We start from the raw sequence: 25,112 nt of genomic DNA, 5'->3' as shown, positions 1-25,112 counted from the left end.
ATCTGCCATTTGTATTTGTCTTACTAGTGGAGTAATTACAGGCTCTCAATTCCTAACCTGTGCACTAGTTTGTTGACATATTCCATACATTACTGTTCAGGCCACCCAGTTTAGTTTATTTAGAGATCATCTATCTTGTTGCTGGAGAGTAGTATGATGACCAATTATCTGTTTTTGTGTTGGATAATTCATTGCATTCAAGATGAATTTTAACGAGTTGATGTTTATCTGTCATAATTCATAAACTGTGTTTTTTCAGTGTATCTTACAATATTTTGTTATATGTAATTTAGCAAAAACTTGCATAACTGAATTACTGATTTAAACATGGGGTGATATGGGCCCGAAAAGAGTGTGTGCATGATGTTAACACCTTGGTTTAATTCTGAACCAGGAAAAACACTGTATATTGTTAAGAGCCCATTCATTAAGAGTTAAAAGTTAGAAATCTACGTACATGTACACACAACAGTAAAGCATGCCACTTCAACCCGGAATAAGTATTGGAATGTAAATGTTTGTTACTGTGTATATAGAAGAGGATTTATGGCTGTAAATGTCTATGTTAAAGCTGCAATTCGTAACTCAATTTAATGTATAAACCTTATTTTAACCAACCGGTACGGTAGAATATGTTAATACATTATAAGTAGCACATCTGCAGTGGTGGTGGTGTTTTCCCTACGTTTTCCATTGAGAAATGTAGACCCTGGTGTAGGGTAAGACACCCCACTAGTTGACGAGTAGCCCTGCATGATGCTCATAATCCCAATATCTCCCCAGGCCATGTAGGTATTCCCTCGTGGTCCCTCGGTGTATATTTGGGCCCCCACATTTGAGTCCCGGGTTTGAATCCCGGATGTTAGTGTTGTAGTTACCTCTCTCCGTTCAGAGAACACATGAGTCGTACGGATTGCAGCTCTAATGTTGAATGAAATGTTTATATGTTTAATGGTACTGTGTCGGAAAATAATGCTGTGAAGAGAAGGACGTGGAAGTACATTTTACCGAGGGCATACAGTCAGTGCATTGGCCAAGAAACTAAAACTGTACTTATATTTGTACATATAATTATTTTTTGTTTTAACCCAAACAAGTTCAGTTGATTCCTATGACTAATGACACCCACAGTACAGTTTTGTCACTGGATGTATCTCTTTCCTATAGACGAGGCCAGTCCACATTCATTTGTTTGCCAGGGAAATAAGTAAATGGTCTCCATACTAGGTTATTAAGGTTGTCTAAATTCAGTCTTGAAGAAGCACAAGGTCAGATGTAACTTCCACACAGCAACTAATGTTTGCTCTAACATTGCCTGTTGTAGGTTTCAATTATCAATTTCTAATGGTTAATATCTCTTTCTGCAGCCCAAAACCTTGACTGACAATTCCATTTATCCTACTTTATCCTAAATCAAATGTGTTATGTATTCACATCTGCACTGAAACCCCACCCCTATTTACCTCATGTACTACTGCTAACTTAAATATAGCCGTTATCACACTCACACTGCTGAATGCCAGCGGACTTCTGCTCGATGTCACCATGACCCAGGGTTACTCTGCAATGTCTGATATATCTGTTGCTAGTTCCAAGATGGCTGCCATCCCTTGAAGATTTCCTAAAGAAGACACGAATTGGACGTTTCCCTTTATCTGTGGTGGATTTGGTGGATGTTTAATCATGGATACAAATCACTCTTCTTTATTCAGAGGAAGACAGAATGGACATTTTTTGGGGACTGTATCCATCCATTGACTTAAAAACATTGAACACTGTTAATGGTTGAATCGATGGATAACTGGAATACCAAAAGTGCCGTGTGGACTCCAAGTGATGATTAAAAACTCATGTGACGATCATGACCCTGAAACTAAACTAGTGGCATTTGCTGCTGGAATTGCTGTCGATTTACTAGTAGTAGTAGTGATGATGACATCCATGTTGTCTTATCTAACTCTTTTGTTGTTGTTTTGATTGCTAGACATGGCTCGAACACCAGAATACCAGCCTTCACATCAACAGCTGCCGAATTCTCCACTATCTGTCAGTACTTATTCTTCTTAAGCTTCATAAATCTTTGTCAGGGTCTTTCTAGCCTCGCATAGCCAGACGATCGGAGATCTCCGCCTAGTACTGATGTGTCCGGTGACATCTAAATTCAATGTAGTGGCTAGAACAGTGAAGAAAGCGGCCATTGACAAACCCACGCCTACTGCTTTTAACCACTTGAACCCTCTATAAAATGTTCCAACTGTACTTTTTCAGTCTACACCAAATCTCTTCATCCAAAATAGCCGATCTACAAGCTCAAACTGCGTCGTGTTGAGATGCGTTGTGAGCTTGTAGATCTGCTATTTTTGGTGAAGTTCAAGTGGTTAAAACAAACTATATCACCGTCCCAAAAAAGGTTTTGCTATGGTTATTATGCTATTTTTTTTCTTTTTTTTCTTTACATTTTCCGAATGGCTTCCACCCAGTGTTAGTCACTACATTGAATTAAATGTCCCCACACATAGCGATAGGTTTATATCTCCGATCGTCTGGCTACGCAAGGGTAGCATCTTTAAAACTTCCATCACATGGATCCTCTTTTGACAAGTGTCAATTATTTTAGTTCGTTTTTTCATTATGTAAAGACTGACTGCAGATTCTCATCTCTAAATACAGACACAGGAGCACAGGCTAGCCTATAGTTAAAGTAACAATATTACCTTTTGCATTGAGACGTACCTTTTTCAGATATGGCATATAGATAAAGTTCAATTATCTGTGATTTCTCCCAGGTATCCAGATTGGAGTCAGCAGAGCGGCGAGGCAAGTCCTGTGGCCAGGTGAGCTTGTGTGTGTTATACTAAGCCTGTGGTTTTTTAACCTGTACCTGTGGGTCCCCACATGATTTTGGGGGGGTCCCCAGACGACAGTGAAGTGACAATTTAAGGACTTTTAAGACTTTTTTTAATACTTCAAAAAGAAAAGAGAGAAAAAAGATGAAAAAAAAATGCTCAAACATTGGCCACATTTTCAAATAATATAAGATCGAGGCAAAAAAATTGAAAATAGCCGATCTACAAGCTCACAATGCCTCGTAGAGCTTGTAGATCTGCTATTTTCACAATATTTATCTGTGGAACAGTCAAACTAAACTCCTCAACTCCTACAATGGCCTGTAAGGGTGTGGGTGGGGGGGGGGTCCCCAGTTCATATATGATTATTCTGGGGGGTCGCGGCCTGGAAAGGTTGAGAACCACTGTTCTAAGGAACCTCTTTTTTTTTCTTTTTTGCATCCATGCAACTATACTATTTCCTATTCTTTTTTTTGCAGTACTTTAACCCACACCATTCTTCCTTTGTTGTTGTAGTGTTGATTTCGTCGACTAAAACTATGACGAAAAATTTTCGTCAACCACCTTTTTTCACTAACGAAAACTAAATAAAAACTAAGCTATGATGACAGACTAAAACTAAGACTCACAACGCGTCGCTCTGAGACGCGTTGTGAGCTTGTAGAGCGCCTATTTTCAGCATGCAACCAAGTGTAAAATCAGCCATTACGACACCATCAAGTCACCACCAAAATAAATTTTAGTCGACTAAATCAACTGATTTAGTTGACTATAACCTTATGATATTTAGTCGACTAAAACTAGACTAACAGTAAAACATTTCTGACTAAAATATGACTAAAACTAAATGGAATTTTATCCAAAAGACTATGGCTAAAACTAAATCAAAATTTGCTGTCAAAATCAACACTGCTTTGTTGTCCGTCTTTCCATCCATCCATCGCAACTTCTCTCTCTCTCTCTCGTTCAGCACTGTACCCAGCACCTCCTCGGCCAGAGACGTCCTTCCGGCTCCCTCCTCCTCTTCTTCCTCCCAGGGTACCAAGCAGCATAGCCAGGCGACCCCCCGCGGTGGCAGAAGCCACTCAGGAGGAGGATCCCGCTCCTTGTCGCACTCCCCCAGCTCCCGCCGTCACCGCGGCAGCCCCGCCAGGTCATCGGGGAGCGGCGCGAGGGGGACGCGAAGACCCCGTTCTCATTCTCGTTCGCGATCCCGATCCCGTTCGCCTCGCAGCTCCAGACACCATCGAAGGTCAGTGGGGACAGAGGAGAGACTAGGGTTGAATATCTTATCACATTTAGTTTAGTATTTCACAGTGGTGGAAAAAGTACTCACATTTCCTTGCTTAAGTAAAAGTATCAATACTGCAATATAGTTTGCAGTATTGGCATCAAAATGTACCAAAAGTAAAAGTACTCATTATGCAGAATGTCCCATTTCACAGGTTTTCAACTGTATACAAATCTTTTGAAAATAGCCGAGCTACAAGCTCACAATGCGTCGCATGGCGACGCATTGTGAGCTTGTAGCTCGGCTATTTTCAAATGGCTGAAATGTATATAGGGCTGAAGTGGGTATTGAATGTTTTGTAATAATCAAAATCTACAAAGTAACTAGTAACTAAAGTTGTCAAATAATTGTAATGGAGTAAAAGTACAATATTTGCCTCTGAGATGTAGTGGAGTAGAAGTTAAAGTGTTGGAAATTGTAAAGTACAAATACCTCAAAATTGTACTTAACTCATTGGCTGCCAGCTTTTTGAATTTTTACCTACAGCTGGCTGCCAGACTTTTTCAATGAGAAAAAAAAAGCACTTAGGAGCCGAGATACAGAATTTTTAAGTTTTCAGTTATAAGGAAGTGTCTGGGAGCAAAACTCTTCGGAAAATCATATCTCCTTGGTCTTTGTTTTTTTTTGAAAAATAAAAAAAAAAAAAAAAAAAAAAAAAAAAAAACTTTTATTTTGAAAACATTTTTTTTTTGAAAGAACGCAGATCTGCGTCAATGGCAGCCAACGGGCTTTTGCGCAAATGAACGCAGATCTGCGTCAATGGCAGCCAATGTGTTAAGTACTGTACTTGAGTAAATGTACTTAGTTACTTTCCACCACTGGTATTTCATTACTTAATCATATTATGATCTGAATGAATCATGTACAAACAAAAAGCGTTGGGTCTTTAATCCACCAGGTCCAGATCTAGGACCAGGTCCTGGTCTCGTTCTCCTCGCCGAGACCACGATGATCGATCGCGGCCCAGGAGCCACGAGAGGGGGAGGTCCCCCGGACGGCGGTCGCGCTCCAGGAGCCGCGAGAGGCGGGCGTCCCCCCGGCGGTCCTCCGGACTTCGCTCGCGGTCCAGGAGCCACGACAGGCGGCCTCCGTCTCCGGGGAGATCCTCCGGACGCAAAGCGGCGGAGTCCAGCATGGAGAGCCTGGCCAAGAGACTCCTGGAGACGTCAGGTTAGTAGACCCAAAGTCAGACAGAGGGAAAGACATGCACATAGAGACAGACAGAGACCAGTGCAGAAAGACTGGCACATACTGTAAACTACTGGAAATGTCTGGCTCAAGAGAGCAGATAGATGGATATGATAGACCAGTGGTTTTCAACGCTTTTCATATCAAGGTCCATTATTTATTCGCCATTTGAGCCACTGAACCACCGTTTGATGAGATTTAGCCTCTCAGACCCAAAACTTTGAATATTTCTTCTACATTCTCTAATTGTGTAAATTAAGTAATGCAGATGTTTAACAATAATTTAACTCATGATAGCGTAAAAGGAAACCAAATGGACCCTTATGGGTCCATTTGGTTTCATTTTACACTCTCAAGAGTTAAAGATCTATAAAGGTCCATTTGGTTACCATTACCAACTCTCCATCCTTTAGCCGGGGACCACCTGGAACCCCCTAAAGGACCACTGGTGGTCCCCGGACCACTGGTTGAGAATCACTGTCAGATAGACAGATCAATAGATAGAAATGAGTTTTGAACAGTATGGCTTGAATAAACATCAAGTGTCTAATGTAAGACAGTAATAAAGTAATTACACGCCATTTCTGTTGAACACTGAAGTGCTGTATAATAGAGAAGAGATAGACTAAGGAAGCAATCTTTTAAAGTCAATTTTAGAACATTTATTTGGACTTGGAATTCCCTGTTCCTTTCTCTCTCTTTCTGCCACTGTCTTTACTCTCTGGCTCACTCTATTTTCTTTTTTCCACACACCCCCACACATTCTCTCCCTTTTGTCTCGACTCAACTCAACTCAAATGTTATTTATAGAGCACATTACAATGACCAAAGCCAACCAAAGTGCTATACAACACATCAATGGAAAAACAACAATGTTACAGTGCAAATACAAGTGCAATAAAATGCATGCGATTAAAAAATGCATAGCAGAAAATAGTGAGGTAAAGACAATGGTCGTGATATATCGGATTAACTATGTTCAAAGGCCAGGGAAAAGAAGTAGGTCTTTAATTGTGATTTAAAAATGTCTATGGACTGAGAGGCTCTTATATTAAAAGGAAGGCTATTCCAGAGCCGCGGGGCTAGCCCATTACGTGCTTTAAAAGCAAACATTAAAATCTTGTCTGATAACCTCTTGCTCTCTATATTTCTATCTGTCTCCCTCTCTCGTCTCTTTTCTCTCTACAGCTCGCTCAGACCATCCTGACTTGAAGGCCATGATGGAGGCTCTGGCCCCAGCCCTGCTGTCCGAAATGAACAAGCTGAAGCCCAGCGCCGCCTCCTCTTCATCCTCCTCCCGCAGGCGTTCCGCTTCTCCACTGGAAAGAGGAGGAGGAAGAAGGAGGTCCCATTCTCCTCCGTCAAAAAGGAGCAGGCGCGTCTTGCGCAGATCTTCCTCGCCCACCCCACTGTCCCACTCCTCCTCTTCAGCGAGGAAGAAGACACAGGGTAACCATTCTTCATCGAGGGAGAAGTCCGGCGCCGGGAAAGGCGAGGCCGCCTCCTCGTCCGCCGCAAAGGTGTGTGTTAGTGTGCGATTACAGTAGATCAGGGGTGGGCAACTTTGATGATGGAGAGGGCCACTATATTTCCACACTCACTCCAGAGGGCCACATTGCATATACTGTCAGGCCATATATACTTCGATGTCACACAAAAGTAGCAAAAATAGCCGATCTACAAGTTTTGGGCTTGTAGATCTGCTATTTTTGTGTAATGACAACTAATAACAGATTAATGACAAAAAAACTAACACTTTTGACCGCAACAAATAGCGTAAGTAGCGATATGCTTATGGGCTCCACTCTACGCTATGAGGGCTCCTGGGGACTGATGGGGGAAACTGGACGACAGGGGCAATTCTGCACATAGACCCCATGGCCAGTCATTCTATCATCAATATAAATAGGAAAAAACGCTTATATGTTATTTTCGTCCGGTCCTTTAATGGGTCAATAAAGGACGTTTTAAAATTCTCTCTTTCTCTCCTCCTCTCTCTTTTTCTCTTTGTTTCCGGTTACAGCCAACTAAACCCGTCACCGCTGCATCCAACGTGGTCATACTGAGGGGAGTTCCTAGGTTCCTCACAAGCGAGGACGTGGAAAACGGCCTCCGTCAGTTTGGAGAAACATCCTATGTCATCCTGATGAGGAAGGCGTTAGAGGTAGAGCGAATGTTAGATTGACCTGAGAGAGATAAATGAAAACAGGGGTGTTAGTGATTAATTGATTCTTGAATAAAGATTTTTTGTGTCATGCAACATTTTTGTAATGTAAAAATAACAGGTTTAGAGATTATTATGTAAAGAATTCTAAGATGTGCCGTTTAATCTCTATATTTGAAAGTTATCATTGACCCCTGTTAAGTAACGTGGGTCTCCCTATCTCTCCTGCTCTCTAATAAATAAAAAACATATATCTATTTTGTCCAATCACGAGAGAGAACCCCACAAAGATCATTTATCAGCTTCAAGTTTCACTCACTTATCCTGCATGAGTTCTTTGACTGGATAAAATTGGCATCCTGACCTTAAAATTTATGTTCTGTTTATTAAAGAGAGAAAAAAAAGAGCCGGAGGGGATCGGGTGACCCCTCTGAATAAACGCTGAAGCAATGATTTTTGTCAAAAAAAATCACTTACACCACCTTTTGGTGAAAAGGTGGTATGAGGTCACCATAATATGAGTAATACAAGCTTTTGTGTGCAGGCTTCTGTATGTTTTGTTGCTGAGGAGAGTGCGAAGGCGTTGGCCAAATGTAAATACATCAAAATCAACGGATGTCCCGTCGCTGTATTCACAGAGAAGGTACAGCACAACATGCACCCCTTACACCTTTTCTGACTTTTTCTGTCTTATGTATGTACTGTATGAGTTTAATGTTTTGTTTTAATGTTCAGGACTACAACAATAACATTGTTTCTGATTTAGCCAACAATTGGCTAAATCAGAATCATCTTTATTGTCACATCACAGGTTTACAGGTGTAAGACAGTTGGTGAAATTCATTTTTGTCCAAGCTCAAAGCTAATAAGAACTCAATCTCTTATTTGTCTGCAGGAGATCTCATCTAAGGAGCAAGACAAGCTCTCTGAGAAGTCGTAAGTTGATTCTGTTTGAGTTTTGCAGTCTTTGCTTTCAGAAGTGCTGATAACACAAAATGCATTCGGTCAGGTTTGAAACCGACTCAGAACTGGCGCGACGGCCTATAATAGGCTCCATGCTATATCGACAATTCACAGGTTTGACCAATTCCAGTAGTTAAAGGACCGCTCCTCATTAATGCTCATTATAAGATGGCAGCATTTTTGTCTATTTGGTCTGTCTAATTCAAAAATATCAAAAGTAGTAGATCAACAAGCTCAAAATACATTCTATTCTATTGATATTTAAATTTTTGATGTGACCAAACCTGCCTACCGATGACATCACTGGTAGGCAGGGCTTTTCCAAAACTGTCCACAGATTTATGAGAAACACAGAATGACCAACCGATCCCGGCCGATCAGCTGAAAAACCAGCCAATTTCTATTGGCGGCTGATTTCTCTGTGCATCTCTAAAACACATCTTTCCTGAGAGACTACTGAACCGCATACCAGCTCATTCATTGTAGTCTAACTCATTTCAAATTTAGTGTCACAGGGGGGGACTACAATGTAAATGGTTAAGATATCTATTTTAGGAGTGAAGTGAAATTCTACTTTTATTACCTTCATTTTGGTCTAAATTTAGACTCATCTCACACTAATCAATTATTAAAGCAATGGTCAGTTCCAGCCCTAATCTCTTTGTTTCTGTCCTACACAGAAAGCCTCGTCTAAGCACACCTAAACCTATCGCTGCCAAAGCCCCGGTCAAAAAAACATCCAGTATCACTAGCACTGCTAAATTGGTTAGCAAAGCCAAAACTGTGGCCTCCAAGGGAGCTTCGGCCTCGAGGGGAGCTTCGGCCTCCAGGGGAGCTGTGGGCTCCAAGGGAGCTGTGGCCTCTAAGGGAGCTGCAACCAGAGTAACGGTTAAGGGAACTGAGAAGAAGTCCGGTCCATCAGAGCCTAAGCCTTTTGCAGCTCCATCAAAAAAACAAGCTGAAAAAGAGCGGAAAAAACCCAGGACTCCGACTAAGCAATTGAACATTCCAACACATTATGCATCCAAAGAAGCACATTATGAAGCCATTATGAAGCCATACAGGGACGTTCACATTACAAATTTACATAAAAAGTTGGTGAAAGGTGGTGGTTCTAAAGATTATGCGTTGAAAGACAGAAGTTCGGAAATCCCGAAAGGCACAAAGTTGGAAGAAGCAACCACCAAGACCAGTGGAATGGCCAGTGGAATCATCGATCTAACCGTGGATGATGAACCTGTACAGGCCATACCCACGATTTCGTTGGATAAATCCAATTATAATCGACTCAAGATCGAATCAGATGATACTCCCATCAGTGCTACGGCCTTGGATCAATATGGCAACAACTTACCTAAAGATATTAACAAGATTCTAACAATACCAACAATACCTTTCCACCCGAGACTTATGAAACCATTCCAATCGAATTTCCAAACGTTTTCAAACCTCAAGGTCCTGATCTCACCCTATTCTGAAAGTTCTACATCCACTTCTTTGCCTACGAACAAAGAAACTACACCCACGTCTTTGGATACAAATGGTTCTGAAACCTGTCATTCCCAGTCCAGTAGTCTCAGTGATGCTGCACCCTTGCTTAAAGATTCTATGGACACCACTGCATCCAAATCTTTGGATGACAAGCCAGAGAGTCCCAAAACCACTTGCCGGTCTGGAGATCCTAGTAATCCCACACCCTTACACAGAGACTCCAAACCCTCTTCTCCACTTGAGCCGATTGAATCTACACCCAAGTCTTTGGATCAACAGGGTGCTGGGACAGCTCAGGAAGAGTCCAGTGACACAAGTAGTGATACGAACTTAACTAAAGATGCTAACATGACCTCTCCCCTCAAGACATCAGAAACCTCTAACAAATCCCCTGTTGCCAAGCCTCAGGTTCCTGCTGTCCCCAAGTCTAGCAGTCTCAGCGGTGCCGCATCCCCAGCTAAAGATTCAACCCCCACTTCTATGTCTAAGCACAAAGACACACCACCCAAGTCTTTGGATACAAAGGGTTCTGAAACCCTGTGCAGCCTCAAGGTCCTCAAGGTCCTGATCACACCCTATTCTGAAGGTTCTACAACCACTCCTTTGCCTACGAACAAAGAAACGACACCCACGTCTTTGGATACAAAAGGTTCTGAAACCAGTAATTCCCAGTCCAGCAGTCTCAGTGATGTTACACCCTTGCTTAAAGATTCTATGCATACCTCTCCATCCAAATCTTCAGATGACAAGCCAGAGAGTCCCAAGATGACTTGCAAGTCTGGAGCGCCTAGTAATCCTACACCCTTACACAAAGACTCCAAACCCTCTCCTCCACCTAAGCCTACTGAAACTGCACCCAAGCTTTTGGAACCACAAGTTGCTGGGACAGCTCACAAAAAGTCCCCGGACACCATCAGGGATACAGGCTTACCTAAAGATTCTGGCACCACCTCTCCCCCCAAGACATCAGAACCCTCCAACAAATCCTCGGTTGCTCAGAATACTGCTGCCCCCAAGTCCAGTAGTGTGAGCAGTCCTGCACCCTCAGCTAAAGATTCAACCCCCACTTCTATGCCTGTTATCAAAGAAACTACACCCAAGTCTTTGGATACAAAAGCTGCTGAAACCAGACCTTCCCAGTCTAGAAGTCTCAGGAGTTCCGCACCCTCTGCCAAAGAGTCACCCCCCACTTCTATGCCTATCATCAAAGTAACTACACCCAAGTCTCCCAAGTCTTTGGCTACAAAGGCTGCTGAAACCAGACCTTCCCAGTCTAGAAGTCTCAGGAGTTCTGCAGCCTCAGCTAAAGATTCACCCCCCACTTCTAAGCCTATTATCAAAGTAACTACACCCAAGTCTCCCAAGTCTTTGGATACAAAGGCTGCTGAACCCAGACATTCCAAGTCTAGAAGTCCCAGTGGTGCAGTATGTTCACCTAAAGATTCTGCTCCAATTTCTACGACTAAGATTATTGAAACTACACCCAAGTCTTTGGATACAAAGGGTGCTGAGACTTCTAGGGTGACTATAAGTCTCGGTGGTGCAGTATCTTCACCTAAAGAGTCTGCTCCAATTTCTACACCTAAGATCACAGAAACTACACCCAAGTCTTTGGATTCAAAGGCTGCTGAAACCGGTCTTACTAAGTCCTGCATGATCAGCAGTGGTGCACCTTTACCTCAACATTCCACCCCCACTTCTACACCTGAGGCCACAGAGACCCCAGCCAAAGGCTCAGACGACAAGAGTCTGGGGTCTTCTGCCAAAGTCTCTCCACCTGAGACTACGCAGCCTGAAGGCAGGCTAGGTTTGGAGTCTGCTGAAGGGTTGCAGACACCAAAGGAAGAGGCCGTCCCTAAAGGTTCAGCCACCTCACCTCAAGATGGTATGTTTTTAACTGTGATGTATATTGCATTGATGCAGTTTAATATTTTTCTCTGTACGCGCACACACGCACAGATGCGCGCGCACACACACACACACACACACACACACACACACACACACACACACACACACACACACACACACACACACACACACATACACACAGTATGTCATATTTATGAAAGTAAAATCAAATATCTATACATTTATAGTAATATGTGTATATAATCAATATATTTGTGGAGACGGTGTGACTATGTAGACATTTTTGATTCTTTAATGAAATGTCAAGTCTCAGTACCCTCCTCACTGGAGGCCTTATTGTCTCCGCCAGGAGACTATGTTTTCACTCCCCCCCCCCCCCCCCCTCGGCCAAGCTAACATTGGTCAAGCCTCACGTGACACGTGACAATACGTTGAAAGAGTGTGCTCTGATTGGCTAGTGAGACGCATGACGTATAGCGGCCTATAAATAGATGTGTCACTTTGAAAGAGTCTTTGCCTCTTTCAAAGTGAGGTAAGACAGGAATAGTACTGGCGGAGACCTGTGCTCCGAGGAGCACATTTTCTAGTTTTATAATTGATTCTATTGCCTATTTCACTCAAGGTGTGGCGTCCAAGACTAAATCTGAAATGCAGTCAGAATCCACCAACAATCCACTGGAACCTGAAGGTAAAGAACTAGCACACTCTACTGAAGTTAAACAGATTGCCACGCCAGCGCCGGTGACCACAAAGTTGAAAGAAGCCACCACCAAGACCAGTGGAATGGTGATCATCGATCTTACCAGCGACGATGAAGCACAACCAATGAAGGATTCAGCAACTGATGTCCAGCTGAGCCAGATGGGTTTCAGTCTCAGAACACCAGGTGGGAAATTCATCACAAAAGTTGTACCTGTGTGCGTGGGTTCATTGTGCCTCTGTGTGTGACAGTAATTTTCAAACCCTTATGTGTCAAGGACCCCAAAATGTATATGTATTTGGCCACGGACCCCCATCTGAAGATGTTTAGTGCCAAAAACATTCAAAGATTTTCTAAAAAATGGCAGATCTACAAGCTCATAGCGGCACGAAGTGATGCGCTATGAGCTTGTTTATCTGCTATTTTTGATCAGCCAAAGTATAAAATAGTATAAAGTGGTTAAAATTATTGTGACACTATATTAACTAATTTTGGTACCCCCCAAGGACCCCTGGAGGTCCCCGGACCCACTCTGAGAATCACTGGTCTAGGGACACAGAATCTGCAGATAAAATGCATAGAAAAAACACAATTACACACAGAAGTGAACACTCTGCAAAGACATGAAATAATTCAAGGTTTTCTCTCCTAGCTGCCGTGCAACTGGAGAGGTTGAACAAAACGGAGGTGAGTGTCTGCATATCACTGTTGCATCTCTCTATATTATATACTGTATATTCATACATCTCTTTTACAAAGTAAAACACGTTTGGCACTGTAGATTTGACCCTTGTTCATGTTCTGCGCATCCATATCATCTTGACTGACTATAAACGTATGTCCTTGATGAATTGAATACGCAGGACCACAATGGAAACAATCCCCTAGGGGCCTTTTGTGTTATCCTTTTAACAATCATTGTAAAATCGTACCATTGTACTGTTTACAAACTGTTAATCAAGTATTAAATCAATCAAAAACTTCCCAACTGTTAAGAGTGTTTAGAAGTGCTATATAGATAAAACTTAAATATACTTTAGGCCGTTTGTCCACCAATGCGTTTACTCCCAGCTGAAAGCGCAAGGCGCTCTCATCCAAACGTGCAGCACGGAATAGATGCTCAGCGCCTTGTCACACTGTTAAATACAACCTGATGTAAATTTAAGCAGCGCTTGCCTTGCATTGAAAACAATTGAAAGCATGTACTGCTCAGGAAAGAAAAACACCTTGGTGGAAACAATTAATGGAGTAGTCGATCAAAAGAAAATGTATCAAATAAAACCAATTCTATTTCTCCATCCCTACCAATTCACTCTCTCTCCCTTCTCTTTTTCTATTACCCATCCTGTCTTCAGATCAGTGCCCTCTCGCGCACTCAGCCCAACAGGAAGGTTGTGATGATAACGAACCTGCCAGAGTGGCCAGCCGCACAGTACACAGAACAGGAGCTCGTTAAGCTGTTGACCCCCAACGGGTACACACACACCAAGACCAACATCTATGTTATCCCTCACCAACGCATGGTACGGGCCACCACCATCCAGCATCAATCAATTGCAACATTATTTGTACAAGGGCTTTGAAAGTTAACGTAATGCAACAATTGTGCAGGTGTTGGAGAAAAAAAACAACCCCGACTGTGTATGAACAAGGTGCTTAAAACATGCCTGAATTAGGGCTATGCGATATGAACGAACCTTTTTTTTTAACCAAATACCTTTATCAATGTTATAATGATAGTATCGTATTGTGACAATATTATAAATTATATCAATTTATTATTATTCTATTTGTTCAAATTCTCTCAAAATAGCTGTTCTACAAGCTCACAACACATTGTGTTGTGCATTACATTCACCCATTCACACACACATTCATACACCGATGGCGGAGGAAACCATGCAAGGCACCAACCTGCTCATCGGGAGCAATTAGGGGTTCAGCGTCTTGCTCAAGGACACTTCGACACTAACTTATGTTGTTTTCCCTGGCAGGCGTTTGTGTCCATGCCGAAGTGGGCAGCTCTAGCAAACCAGTCATCCTACTTCCGGCCCTCTACCTTGAAGGGGTCAAAACTTCTCTTCCACTTACTGACTGAGGACTTTAACATGGACCCGGTAAGAAGTAGTACACGCACTCGTTTTGCATGCACACATTCTTATATTTCTACCCCCTCGACTGTATCCATTCCCCAACCCCGTCAACACTACACATCTTTAAACCACTTAACCACACAGAGATTTAGTGTTGAGGAGAAAAAGGAGCGGACCATGATGTAATAGAGAGCTGAGAGGAACTATAGTATATGGTTTAAGTGGTTAAGATGGAAGTACACACACACACACACACACACACACACACACACACACACACACACACACACACACACACACACACACACACACTACTAACAACTGCCTAATGCCTGCAATGAGCAGCCCACTGAAAACTGTCTGCTGTGTCTTGTTTGTTTCAGGTGGGAGCCTACAAATCTCTGATGAAACTAGCAAATGTGGTCAGTGATGCGCACACACACACACACACACACACACACACACACACACACACACACACACACACACACACGTTGTTGTTGTTGTACTGCATGTTGTTATTGTATTTTAACTGCAGTTTCTTTTACCTGAAATTTAAATTAAGATGATAACTAACTGAAACTTTATTGCGTGTTTACAAACTAAAACTAAATTGAATAATAGGAAAAAATTACTTGTCTTTGTCAGTATTTCATACTTGATATGAAATAAATATTTTCAAAATAGCCGATCTACAAGCTCAAAACGTGTCATGATGCGACATATTGTGAGCTTGTAGATCTGCTATTTTCTGCTTGTAGAATCTCACCCCTGACTACCCCATATTACAATAAAAACGAACTCTAAAACTAATGAAAACTAAACTAATGTAAATGCTAAACTATAATAAGCTTGGGACTCGCACACGCACTGATGGACGCACGCACGCACGCACATACACACACACACTCTTGTGTTTTTTCTCACTTCGCCATTTTTTTTTTGTGCCTGTGGTGTCCACAGCCGTTGGTTGAGCCTTTGGAGACGCTGTGGAAGAGGTTGCTTTTCGTCAATAACGTGTCCTGTACCGCAGAAGCAGCCCAACAGCTCAAACAGACGATACCTGGAGAAATCAGCAACCTCCTGCCAGTTCTGGACAAGGTACTGTACGCACACACAATACACGTGCACACAAACACACATCCGGCAGGCAAACTTTTGCTGTTTCGTTGATTCGTGCAGATCAGTGGATAAATTGTTCTGCGGGGAGAGGGGAGGGGTGGATCACTAAGGCTACACTGGTAAATTGCATGGGGAGGGGTCCCGACGAGAGCCTGCCTATTCAAAGTGATTTCCTGTCAGCGAGTAAAAATCTGAATAGTATTGAACAACTGTGTAGCTTAGGTCCCCCAGGAGACTCAGGACACCCCTATGTGTGTTTGTGCACACGTACTGTATGTTCACATGCCTCTGTGTGTAGGTGAATACTTTCATTTATGTTTGTTTCAGATGTTTGTGGAGTTGAACTCAGCGGCAGATGTAAATAGACTGGTTAAATTCATAAAAACTCTGTTCCCAGGCTGTTTTGTCAACAGAATGAAACAACGCAAACCTGGTAAGTCCCCCCCCCCCCCCCTCCCCCCACAGGTTTATTTATCCGTGTGTGCAGTGGCGTAACGAACGTATTACTGAACACACGCCGTATAGCAATGATTACTTTCTATCATAATATAGAACTGTAACTTTTTAACAAAACTAAAATATTGTTTACCCAGCAGTCAAAATCATTTCATTTTATGTATAATGCTGAATAAAGACAAGCATTCACATTTTGGAAATGTTGTTAACCCTTTGAGACCTGAAGCCGATTCTATTTGTCTTCTGACAAATAGACATACGTTTTCTGAAAAACGTATGTTTCTATATCAGTGGTGCTCAAACTTTTTCATGTCAAGGACCCCCAAAATGATATGTATTTGGCCGCGGACCCCCATCAAAATATTTTGTTCCAGGGACCCCCAGAACCAAAGATTTTAGTTAAAAACGGTTCGCTTTAAAAATATATGTATTCAAAGATTTGCACACATTTTCACGATTTTTCAAAAATAGCAGATCTACAAGCTCGTAGCGCGGCACTCGGTGCCGCGCTACGAGCTTGTAGATCTGCTATTTTTGAATAGCCCAAAGTGTAAAATAATGCTTTTTAGCTCAAATCTAAAAATGGCACAGTTCCAGGTGTTAATGGGTTAACAGAATATTAGACATGATATTATTATTACAAGATTTTATTGGATAAGTCGATGACCTAATTATCTCGTCCTACAGTGGCTAAAGCAGCTACAGGAACTAAAGCAACTACAGCAGCCGCAGCAGCAGCAACGGTATCCACGGCGATTACAGCGTCTCCAACAGCCAAAGCAGCAACAGTGATGACAGCAGCCACAACAACAACTACAGCTGCTACAGCTGCTACAGCGACTACCGCTGCTACGGCGCTTACAACAGCCACAGCAGTTACCTCCGCTACAGCGCCCGCAGCAGCTACAGCGCCCGCCGTGACTAACCTTCCTGTGGGGGCGGTGCCACCATTTTGGAAGCCGTCGACGTCGCCTCCATTTTGTGTCATGACACAATCTCCACAGTTTTGGTGGCCTGGTAAGAAACGGTTGCATATACACTTAACCCATTGAGACCTGAAGCCGATTCTGAATGTCTCCTAAATCTCAACAGTTTTCTGAAAAAAAAATTCTATATCAGTGGTGCTCAATCTTTTTCATGTCAAGGACCCCCAAAATTAAATGTATTTGGCCGCCGACCCCAATCAAAATGTTTTGTTCCAGGGACCCCCAGAAGCAAAGATTTGAGTTACAAATGTTCACTTTAAAAATATATATATTCAAAGGTTTGCACACATTTTCACGATTTTTCAAAAATAGCAGATCTACAAGATCGTAGCGCGGCACTCGGTGCCGCGCTATGAGCTTGTATATCTGCTATTTTTGAATAGCCCAAAGTGTAAAATAATGCTTTTTTTAGCTCAAATCTAAAAATGACAAAGTTCCAGGTCTTAATGGGTTACACATAAAGAAGGGATTGTTGTTCTCACTTGTTGGGATGGATGAATGATGATGTCCCATTTGTCCATTTTCTTTCTTCTTCCAGAGCATATTTCAGTCGCTGGGCTTAGTAATGAAGAGGTGAGTCGACCTCTTTTGTGTCACTTTATATTTAACAATCACAACTGTGTGTGTACGTGTGTGTGTGCGTGCGTGTGTGCGTGCGTGTGTGCCTGCGTGTGTGAATGAGTGAGTGTGTATATATATATTTTTACAATTGGCAGTCATTATTGCATACATCTATTTAGTTATACAATACATTAACGTTTCACTCAGAATGGAACAGACAGTTTTCTTAAGAGCAGAAACTACTGTACTGCATCATTCCTGAGATTACAAAAAAATAGTCTGTTGCCTGTTAAAACAGCTAGAAAACAAAGGATCACTGCACTGTGCTAAGAGTTGAGTTCCATTCATCTGTAGTGACGTGCGGGTCAATCCCACACATTGGGTTTATCCATGGTTCAGGTGGGTTGGGTCTGATTGAAGAGAGTATTGAGATATTGCCTGTGATTTATGCTGAAAGACTCGTAACTACAAGACTATACACTCTCTCAGTATTCAAGAACAATTCACAAAAACACCCAGTGTGTGCGTCTCACCCTGTATTTATACGTACCCGCTATCCCTGTTAAAGAATTAAGTCTGAGATCTGAAGAATTAAATCCCAAAACGACTTCTCTTGTAGTAATGGTACTGATTTTAAACAAAGGCTATTACAACATGAGTAATACTGTATGTAATATAAATGCCTCAAAAAAGAAAGTACAACAGGTAAAACAGAGTGAGAACTCATGCTCTGTCGCCCCCCAGGGAAGACAGGGTGCTTTGCCCTAGGCTTACAACCGGTAAATGGTTAACCTGAATGCTATTTAACCACTTAAACCCTATATACTTAGTTGACTGTGTTCCACCCGGCTAGAGGCTTTCGCTGATGGCTCTTCACTTGATTTTGCCCACTCCGTAATACCCTTTTCACCATCTACAGTGTATGGATGTTGTTGACTACCCGGAGAAGACCAGCAATAGATGGGTGAAGTTGGGGGGGTCATTTATTTTGGCAAGCTTGAAGACATGTCTAGGTCCAGTTGCAAATTGCAGACAGGTGCTCTTTTATGGCGTTTTTTGAAGGAGGGTAGGGAGTCGCACTTTTTGATGGCTGTTGGTAGGCATTTTGGTGGAATAATAGTAGAATGAATTCATCCCCGTGTTTGTGCCAAATCTGGGGGGAATGAGATCAGTGGAGCTCCCTCTTGTGTTGTGCCAGTGGGTGGCACTCACTTTTTTTAAGTAGTTAGACGGGTACATGGGAAAAGTCCTGCCGTGACCGCTGCGGGCATACCATTGTTCATGTATTTGGACTGGTGTGTGTTCAACCACTGAACCCTGGCTTAGGAGAGGAAAATTGAGGTTGGAAAAGCTGATCATGTGCAGCGATGAGAAGTGAACTAGCTATCTGTGTTCCTTTCCAGAATCGTCTGACTGCTGTGGTCGGACAGTCGCCCGTTGCGTTGACTCCTGACCCACAGACGGTCCTTGTTGTTGACCGAGAGGATCAGTCGATTCTTCTTGACCGAAGGGACGGATCCTGTGAGGACGGACAGGATAGTATTTTAGCTAACGAACTAATCGAGACCCTAGAGCAGAAAGAGTGTAGACGGGAGATGGGAGATCCTAATTCTTCTCAACAGTATGGTGGTGTTCCCTGCGTGGCCATGAAAAACCTGGACAACAAAGGTGGCACGATGGACCCTATGGACGCACATGCTGGTCCCAGCAACATTGTAACCATGCCGGGTGGTGTTGAGGACCCTGGAAAGAAAGAGCGTAAGAAGAAAAACATAAGACTAATGGCCCTTTTCAGCCCAGACGGAGGGCTCCTTACTGAAGAACAACTCAGAGAGGGACCTCAAATGTGGGTAAAGGTTGCCTGGGGGAGGTCTGGAAAAGTCCCAAGCGGGTCCATAATGCGCCGACCAAAGCCACGTCACGGGAAGATGGCTAAATGGATTGCCATGTCCACTGTTTGGGCCGAACATTCATATGAGCCCCGGAGACGAGAGGATGGTGGTTGGGATGTACCCTGTGGGACTAAACCAATTAACACCACCATTTTTGACCACCCACTGGGTCCATGGTGTCTGTTAATGAGTAGGCCGGTAGGCCCGGGAACTCGTGCTCGGATGTTTTGCATTATGGCTTTACCCCCGTGTGGCCCCGACCAATGGGCCGGGCCTAGGCTGAATGGGATCACACACATGGGTGATGGGGGGAGGTTTGTCTGTTATGATCATGTTGAGCATGAGCAAGAGACGACAGAGGGTTTTGAGGTAGCGACCATTCAAGGTTTTGGAGCTGCCTCAGACCCCGTCTCTGGTCCCCTTAAAAAGAAAAAGAAGAACCAAACATCCCTTAAAATAAAGAAATTAAAAGAAAAGGCAATCAGAAACAAAAACTTAAAAATAATACAAAAAAGGAAAAAGAACAAAAACAGGAAGCTAAACAAGAAGTTAGCCCGCCAGCTCAAAAACAAGGAGCAAGCCCGGCTCTGTGAAGTACAAAAACAATAGCCCCACTGCCCCGAATACCATGAGATTTGAATTGTTTTGCAGCTATCACCAATTCATTGCAATCAGAGCATGTGAGCGGAGCGGCGAGCGGAGCGACGCGATTTTGACGTGAGCGCGGAGCTGGTTATAAAGAGGTTGGAGCGCTACTCAGAGCGAGGACCGCCTCCCGCTCCAGGCCGCCCTCGCGGGGGCCGCGCACCGAATGTTTGAGCATGCCCGGTCGCACGGACTCAGAGACACACAGACATCCGCAGTGCACAGCGCACCGAGATGTCATTAGAATTTCTACTTTCTTTTTCTTTTCTTTTTTTTTTTACTGTTGAGCGACCCGGTTTGAGCGGAGCGTGGAGCGAGATTTGCGCAAATCAACGTGAGCGAGGAGCGACGGGGAGCGGAGCGCGGGGGGGTTTAACATGAGCGAATAGCGAGCGGCATTTCAGCCCCCTGGAGCGCGGAGCGGCATTTTCACCCGCTCCGCTCCGCTCACATGCTCTGATTGCAATCTTTTGTATACTCACTTCTATGCTTAATGACCTTTGTACATGTCTAGTCACGTCTGTCTTGTGACTTTTTGCCCTAGTACAATGCAAAATTGTCCGGATGCTAACCAGCCAAAGACCTTATTTGTAGGAAATGCACCAAGCAATTTATCACAATCTGCCGGTTTTCTGCTGAATGGGCCAATCGGCCAGTCGGTCTCATAAATCTGATTCTGTGCCGAGTTGAGTGTCTGAGGGTTTGGGCCTGTAACACCTCCTGTCAGCCCCGGGAAGAGAAGTGGGCCTGTGGGCCACCATCAAAGGAGGAAGAGGGTAGGCTATTGCGAAATCACGCTCACATCAATATGAATATTATGATGGCATAATATTGGTGTTGATATGCACATGATTTTTCCCCCTCAAAAACACAACAGCAGTAGCCCTCCCTCTTCTTTCTTTGCTGCCAGAAAAGTTTTACTGCTGTTAAAGGTAGGGTAAGTGATTTTTGGTTAAAATAAGTGTTAAATAGCTCTATATTCTGATAGCACTCATTGCTATAGAGTGTTTGTTCAGTAAAAGGAGTCTCCTTGTCTCTCCAGCTCTTTATAAAACAGAAAATTCACTTTCGTTTCAGTTTTATTTACAATTTTATCCAATCAGGATAGAGAACTCAATCAGGATATAGATTAAACAAGTGAAATTGGAAGTGATGACACTAAGAAATGAGCATGCAAAATTGGAACTAGAACACTTAAAAATGGGTACTTTCTCCTGATTGGCTGAGATTTTCACACCTACCGGAACATGTATTTTCTGTTTATTAAAGAGCTGGAGAGACATGGAGACTCCTGTTACTGAACAAACACTCTATAGCAATGATTACTATCAGAATATAGTGCTTTAACCTTTTAACGAAATACTTTTTGTTTTAACCAAAAAATATCACTTACCCTACCTTTAAATACATATATGTTTTTGAAACTAATTGAGGTATAAACTGCTCCTCCTACATTGTCGGTTGTGACACAACGTGCTAATTAGTGGGCCATCATCCACTGTTCGGTTGGCCTAGATCACATTAATCTTATCAGCTCAATATGTTTTGATGAATTTAGTAGAGAATCTTTGTCTGTTTTACCAGCTTGTACCTTTCTATTTTAAGATTACAAAATACAGTATTTACTTTCATTCTGTAGTAGCTTTTAATAATAAAAAGAACATTCCTATGAGAGAAGTCGTGTGGGGATTTCATTCTTCAAAGGATCTGAATTAAATGAATCACCAGCTACCAATTAGCCTGACACTCAGCCTGTATTTTCATTTCGTTTCACTCCATTATTCAGTCTGAAAGCCCTCTCGATAGAGACACACGGCCGGAAACGGAAGGCCTACAAATTCACGCCCACTTTTGAGATAGCGCCGCTACTCGGGGTCCGTTAGAACGATGAACTGCAGCTCTCAATGCATTCCCTATGAGAGGATATGAGAGTTAGCCTACTTTTAAAATATTCCTACATTAACTGGAGACGATATTGAATTAAATAAAAATATGTTTCCAAATGTATGGAGTGTCTTTGTCAACATATCTTCTTTTTTTCTTAATAGTTGATGTGTTTCACATTTAATTTGCCACTTTAACGAGTTACCCATAATGTTAACACAGCAGAGGGTAGACGGCAGACAGACAAGTTGTCGCATTTCAGTGACATCACTGCCTTTACGAGCGCGGAGCGTGTCGAGCGCTGACCAGAGCATGTGAGCGGAGCGGAGCGGGTGAAAATGCCGCTCCGCGCTCCAGGGGGCTGAAATGCCGCTCGCTATTCGCTCATGTTAAACCCCCCCGCGCTCCGCTCCCCGTCGCTCCTCGCTCACGTTGATTTCGCATCTGGGAACGCATCTGTGTCATTTTCAGATTTCTTTGGTTATTCAAAAAATAGCAGATATATTATGAGCTTGTAGATCTGCTATTTTTTTGATAAATCATGAACATTTGTGCAAATCTTTGAATATATATATTTTTAAATCGAACATTTGTAACTCAAATCTTTGCTTCTGGGGATTCTACAAATGTCTTTTAATCCTTTTTTTAAACGTGCTGCTATAATATCAGTGGTTCTCAAACCTTTTTTATGTCAAGGGCCCACAAAATGATATGTATTTGACCGCGGACCCCCATCTCAAAATATTTAGTTCCAGGGACCCCCCATGAAGCAAAGATTTGAGTTAAAAATGTAATCAAAGATTTGCACACATTTTCACAATTTCTTTTTTCAAAAATGGCAGATCTACAAGCTCATAGTGTGGCACTCGGTGCATGAGCTTGTATATTTGCTATTTTTAAATAGCCAAAGAAATCTTAGGGGACACAGATGCATTACCAGATTCAATGGGTTAACAAAGTCAAAGACTTTGATTTTGCAGGCCGTGATTATTTCAAATCTGAGGCATGAAGCTGTAGTGGCAGGTTGAGCATTTTCTCAATTGTATTTTTTGTTTTGTAGGTGGTGAGGCGTGTGCTGGCCTTTGGAGATCCCCTGCCCACCATGGTGATGATCACCGGCCTGCCTGAAGAGGGCTACAGCCACGGGGACATCCAAAGATTGGTCCGAAAGTTCGGCATCTCTGACAACCTGTACAGCTGTAGTTACCTGGTTGTCGTCCTGCCTTTACAAAGGAGGGTAAGAGAAGCAAACACATGCAATGTATTAAACAGAAATATTCATTCACCTTTATTCTCGAAGGAACATTGAGGTTTCCCCAATTTACAGGGTGGAGACACAGTACAATTTAAGATACAAATTAATTCACGCAATAATATAAGAATACAATACAAATGCATTTGCATGCGGGCAAGGCAGTGTGACATAAACAGCCTTACGGCGGATGTAGATTTTATTTATGTCATTTTGTTTGGAAAATGTCATTTATTGAGTTTGTACCATTGCACTCCGATTCTTTCGACGCAACAAGATTACACACACACAGACACACACACACACAGCGGTGGGCTAAGACACTAGTGTTTTATTGAACATACAGACCCCAACCTGCAAAGTCTGTTTTAAAACGTATTCTACAGTTTTTATTTATTCGAAAATAGTAGATTTACAAGCTTTATGTGATGTGCTACGTGTTTGTAGATCAGCTAATTTTGAATAGCCAAGTATAAATAAGATTTAAGTGTTCAAGCTGATTCTGATGCTATATTTACACACATTTTGCTGGGACCCCCTCAAGGACCGCTGGGGAACCCCAGATCCGACTTTAAGAACAGCTGATATATGCTACCAGTTACATGGCTCTTTCCTCATTGTTTTCTGTCCTGTCCTCCATCCAGGCCTTTCTGCAGTTTCCAGACTGGACGTCGTGCTGTGATTTTGTGTTGCTTCAGCTCAAGACTCCAGTGCGTCTGAAAGGCATCTGTAAACTCCACTTCCACATCGTGCGTGACCTAGACATGGGTTCGAACGAGGTACACACACACACACACACACACACACACACACACACACACACACACACACACACATATAATGATTTATTTATTGACAATGCACAACGTACACATATCATTATCACATTTCTTTTTTCTTTTTTTGTAAACAAGACATAATAAAAAAGACAAAGAATAAAGGAAAAGACACGATACACAAAAAGCATTTTAAAGTGAGCTCTGAGCCCCCCCATCTTGTTTTTGGAATACAGCATCTGCCAGTTGCCCATGTGTGATTATGTGTTGTGCTACATGGTGTGTGTGTGTGTAGAAGGTCTTGTTTGATGTGTTTTATCTCTGATCTTGTCTGCAGGCGGTGTTATACAAAACTCTCACCAACAGCAAATATGTAAGTACATTTGTCTCCACTTAGATTTGAAATAATCATGCATTTCCTAGTGCAGTGCTTCTCAAACTTTTTCATGTCAAGGACCCTCAAATTGTATTTTGGCACAAAAATAGTTTGTGCCAGGAACCCCCAGAAGAGAAGATTTGTGTAAAAAAAAAATCTAAATTATTAAAGAATTCCCAAACATTTTTTGATAAAAAAATAAAAAAATAAAAAATAGCTGATGTACAAGCTTGCAGCACGGCACGAAGTGAATTGGATCAATTCAATTCAATTTGAGTGTCAAATCACAACAAGTTGTCTCAAGACACTTTACATGTAGAGCAGAGACCCGACAGTGGATTTGAGAGGGATTATAAGTATAGAGATCTTCTATTTTGTTGAAATATACTTGTTGAGTTGATGGCTGATGATTTTGCTTCCTTAAATGTATTTATAGCACTAGATTAGATAGATTTCTACCAAAGACATTTTTGTCCAAAGGTGAGTAATCAACTAATGTAAATTCGATTTGTTGATATCTGAACAAAAACTAAACTGCACTTCTCAATTATTCA

At 42.4% G+C, this 25,112-nt stretch overlaps 1 protein-coding gene across 3 annotated transcripts in view; it reads left to right on the top strand.

Moving 5' to 3' along the window:
* The window catches only part of LOC311034719 (uncharacterized protein), a 53,305-nt gene that overhangs the window by 9,431 nt on the left and 18,762 nt on the right, over positions 1-25,112 (top strand). For all 3 annotated transcript variants that reach the window (XM_084042687.1, XM_084042685.1, XM_084042686.1), the window contains exons 3-23: positions 1,985-2,046; positions 2,787-2,834; positions 3,817-4,098; positions 5,036-5,307; positions 6,514-6,845; positions 7,349-7,489; positions 8,034-8,132; positions 8,385-8,425; positions 9,133-11,828; positions 12,438-12,701; positions 13,168-13,202; positions 13,871-14,038; positions 14,510-14,632; positions 14,992-15,030; positions 15,572-15,709; positions 16,058-16,163; positions 16,874-17,203; positions 17,711-17,745; positions 23,215-23,391; positions 24,051-24,185; positions 24,520-24,555. In XM_084042687.1, coding sequence (XP_083898813.1) covers positions 1,985-2,046; positions 2,787-2,834; positions 3,817-4,098; positions 5,036-5,307; positions 6,514-6,845; positions 7,349-7,489; positions 8,034-8,132; positions 8,385-8,425; positions 9,133-11,828; positions 12,438-12,701; positions 13,168-13,202; positions 13,871-14,038; positions 14,510-14,632; positions 14,992-15,030; positions 15,572-15,709; positions 16,058-16,163; positions 16,874-17,203; positions 17,711-17,745; positions 23,215-23,391; positions 24,051-24,185; positions 24,520-24,555 — 5,559 coding nt within the window. The remainder of the gene's footprint in view (positions 1-1,984; positions 2,047-2,786; positions 2,835-3,816; positions 4,099-5,035; positions 5,308-6,513; positions 6,846-7,348; positions 7,490-8,033; positions 8,133-8,384; positions 8,426-9,132; positions 11,829-12,437; positions 12,702-13,167; positions 13,203-13,870; positions 14,039-14,509; positions 14,633-14,991; positions 15,031-15,571; positions 15,710-16,057; positions 16,164-16,873; positions 17,204-17,710; positions 17,746-23,214; positions 23,392-24,050; positions 24,186-24,519; positions 24,556-25,112) is intronic.

The sequence above is a fragment of the Gymnoscopelus microlampas genome (assembly GCF_963454915.1).
Source record: "Gymnoscopelus microlampas genome assembly, chromosome: 19".
NCBI lineage: Eukaryota > Metazoa > Chordata > Actinopteri > Myctophiformes > Myctophidae > Gymnoscopelus > Gymnoscopelus microlampas.
This window is presented reverse-complemented; position numbering and strand designations above follow the sequence as displayed.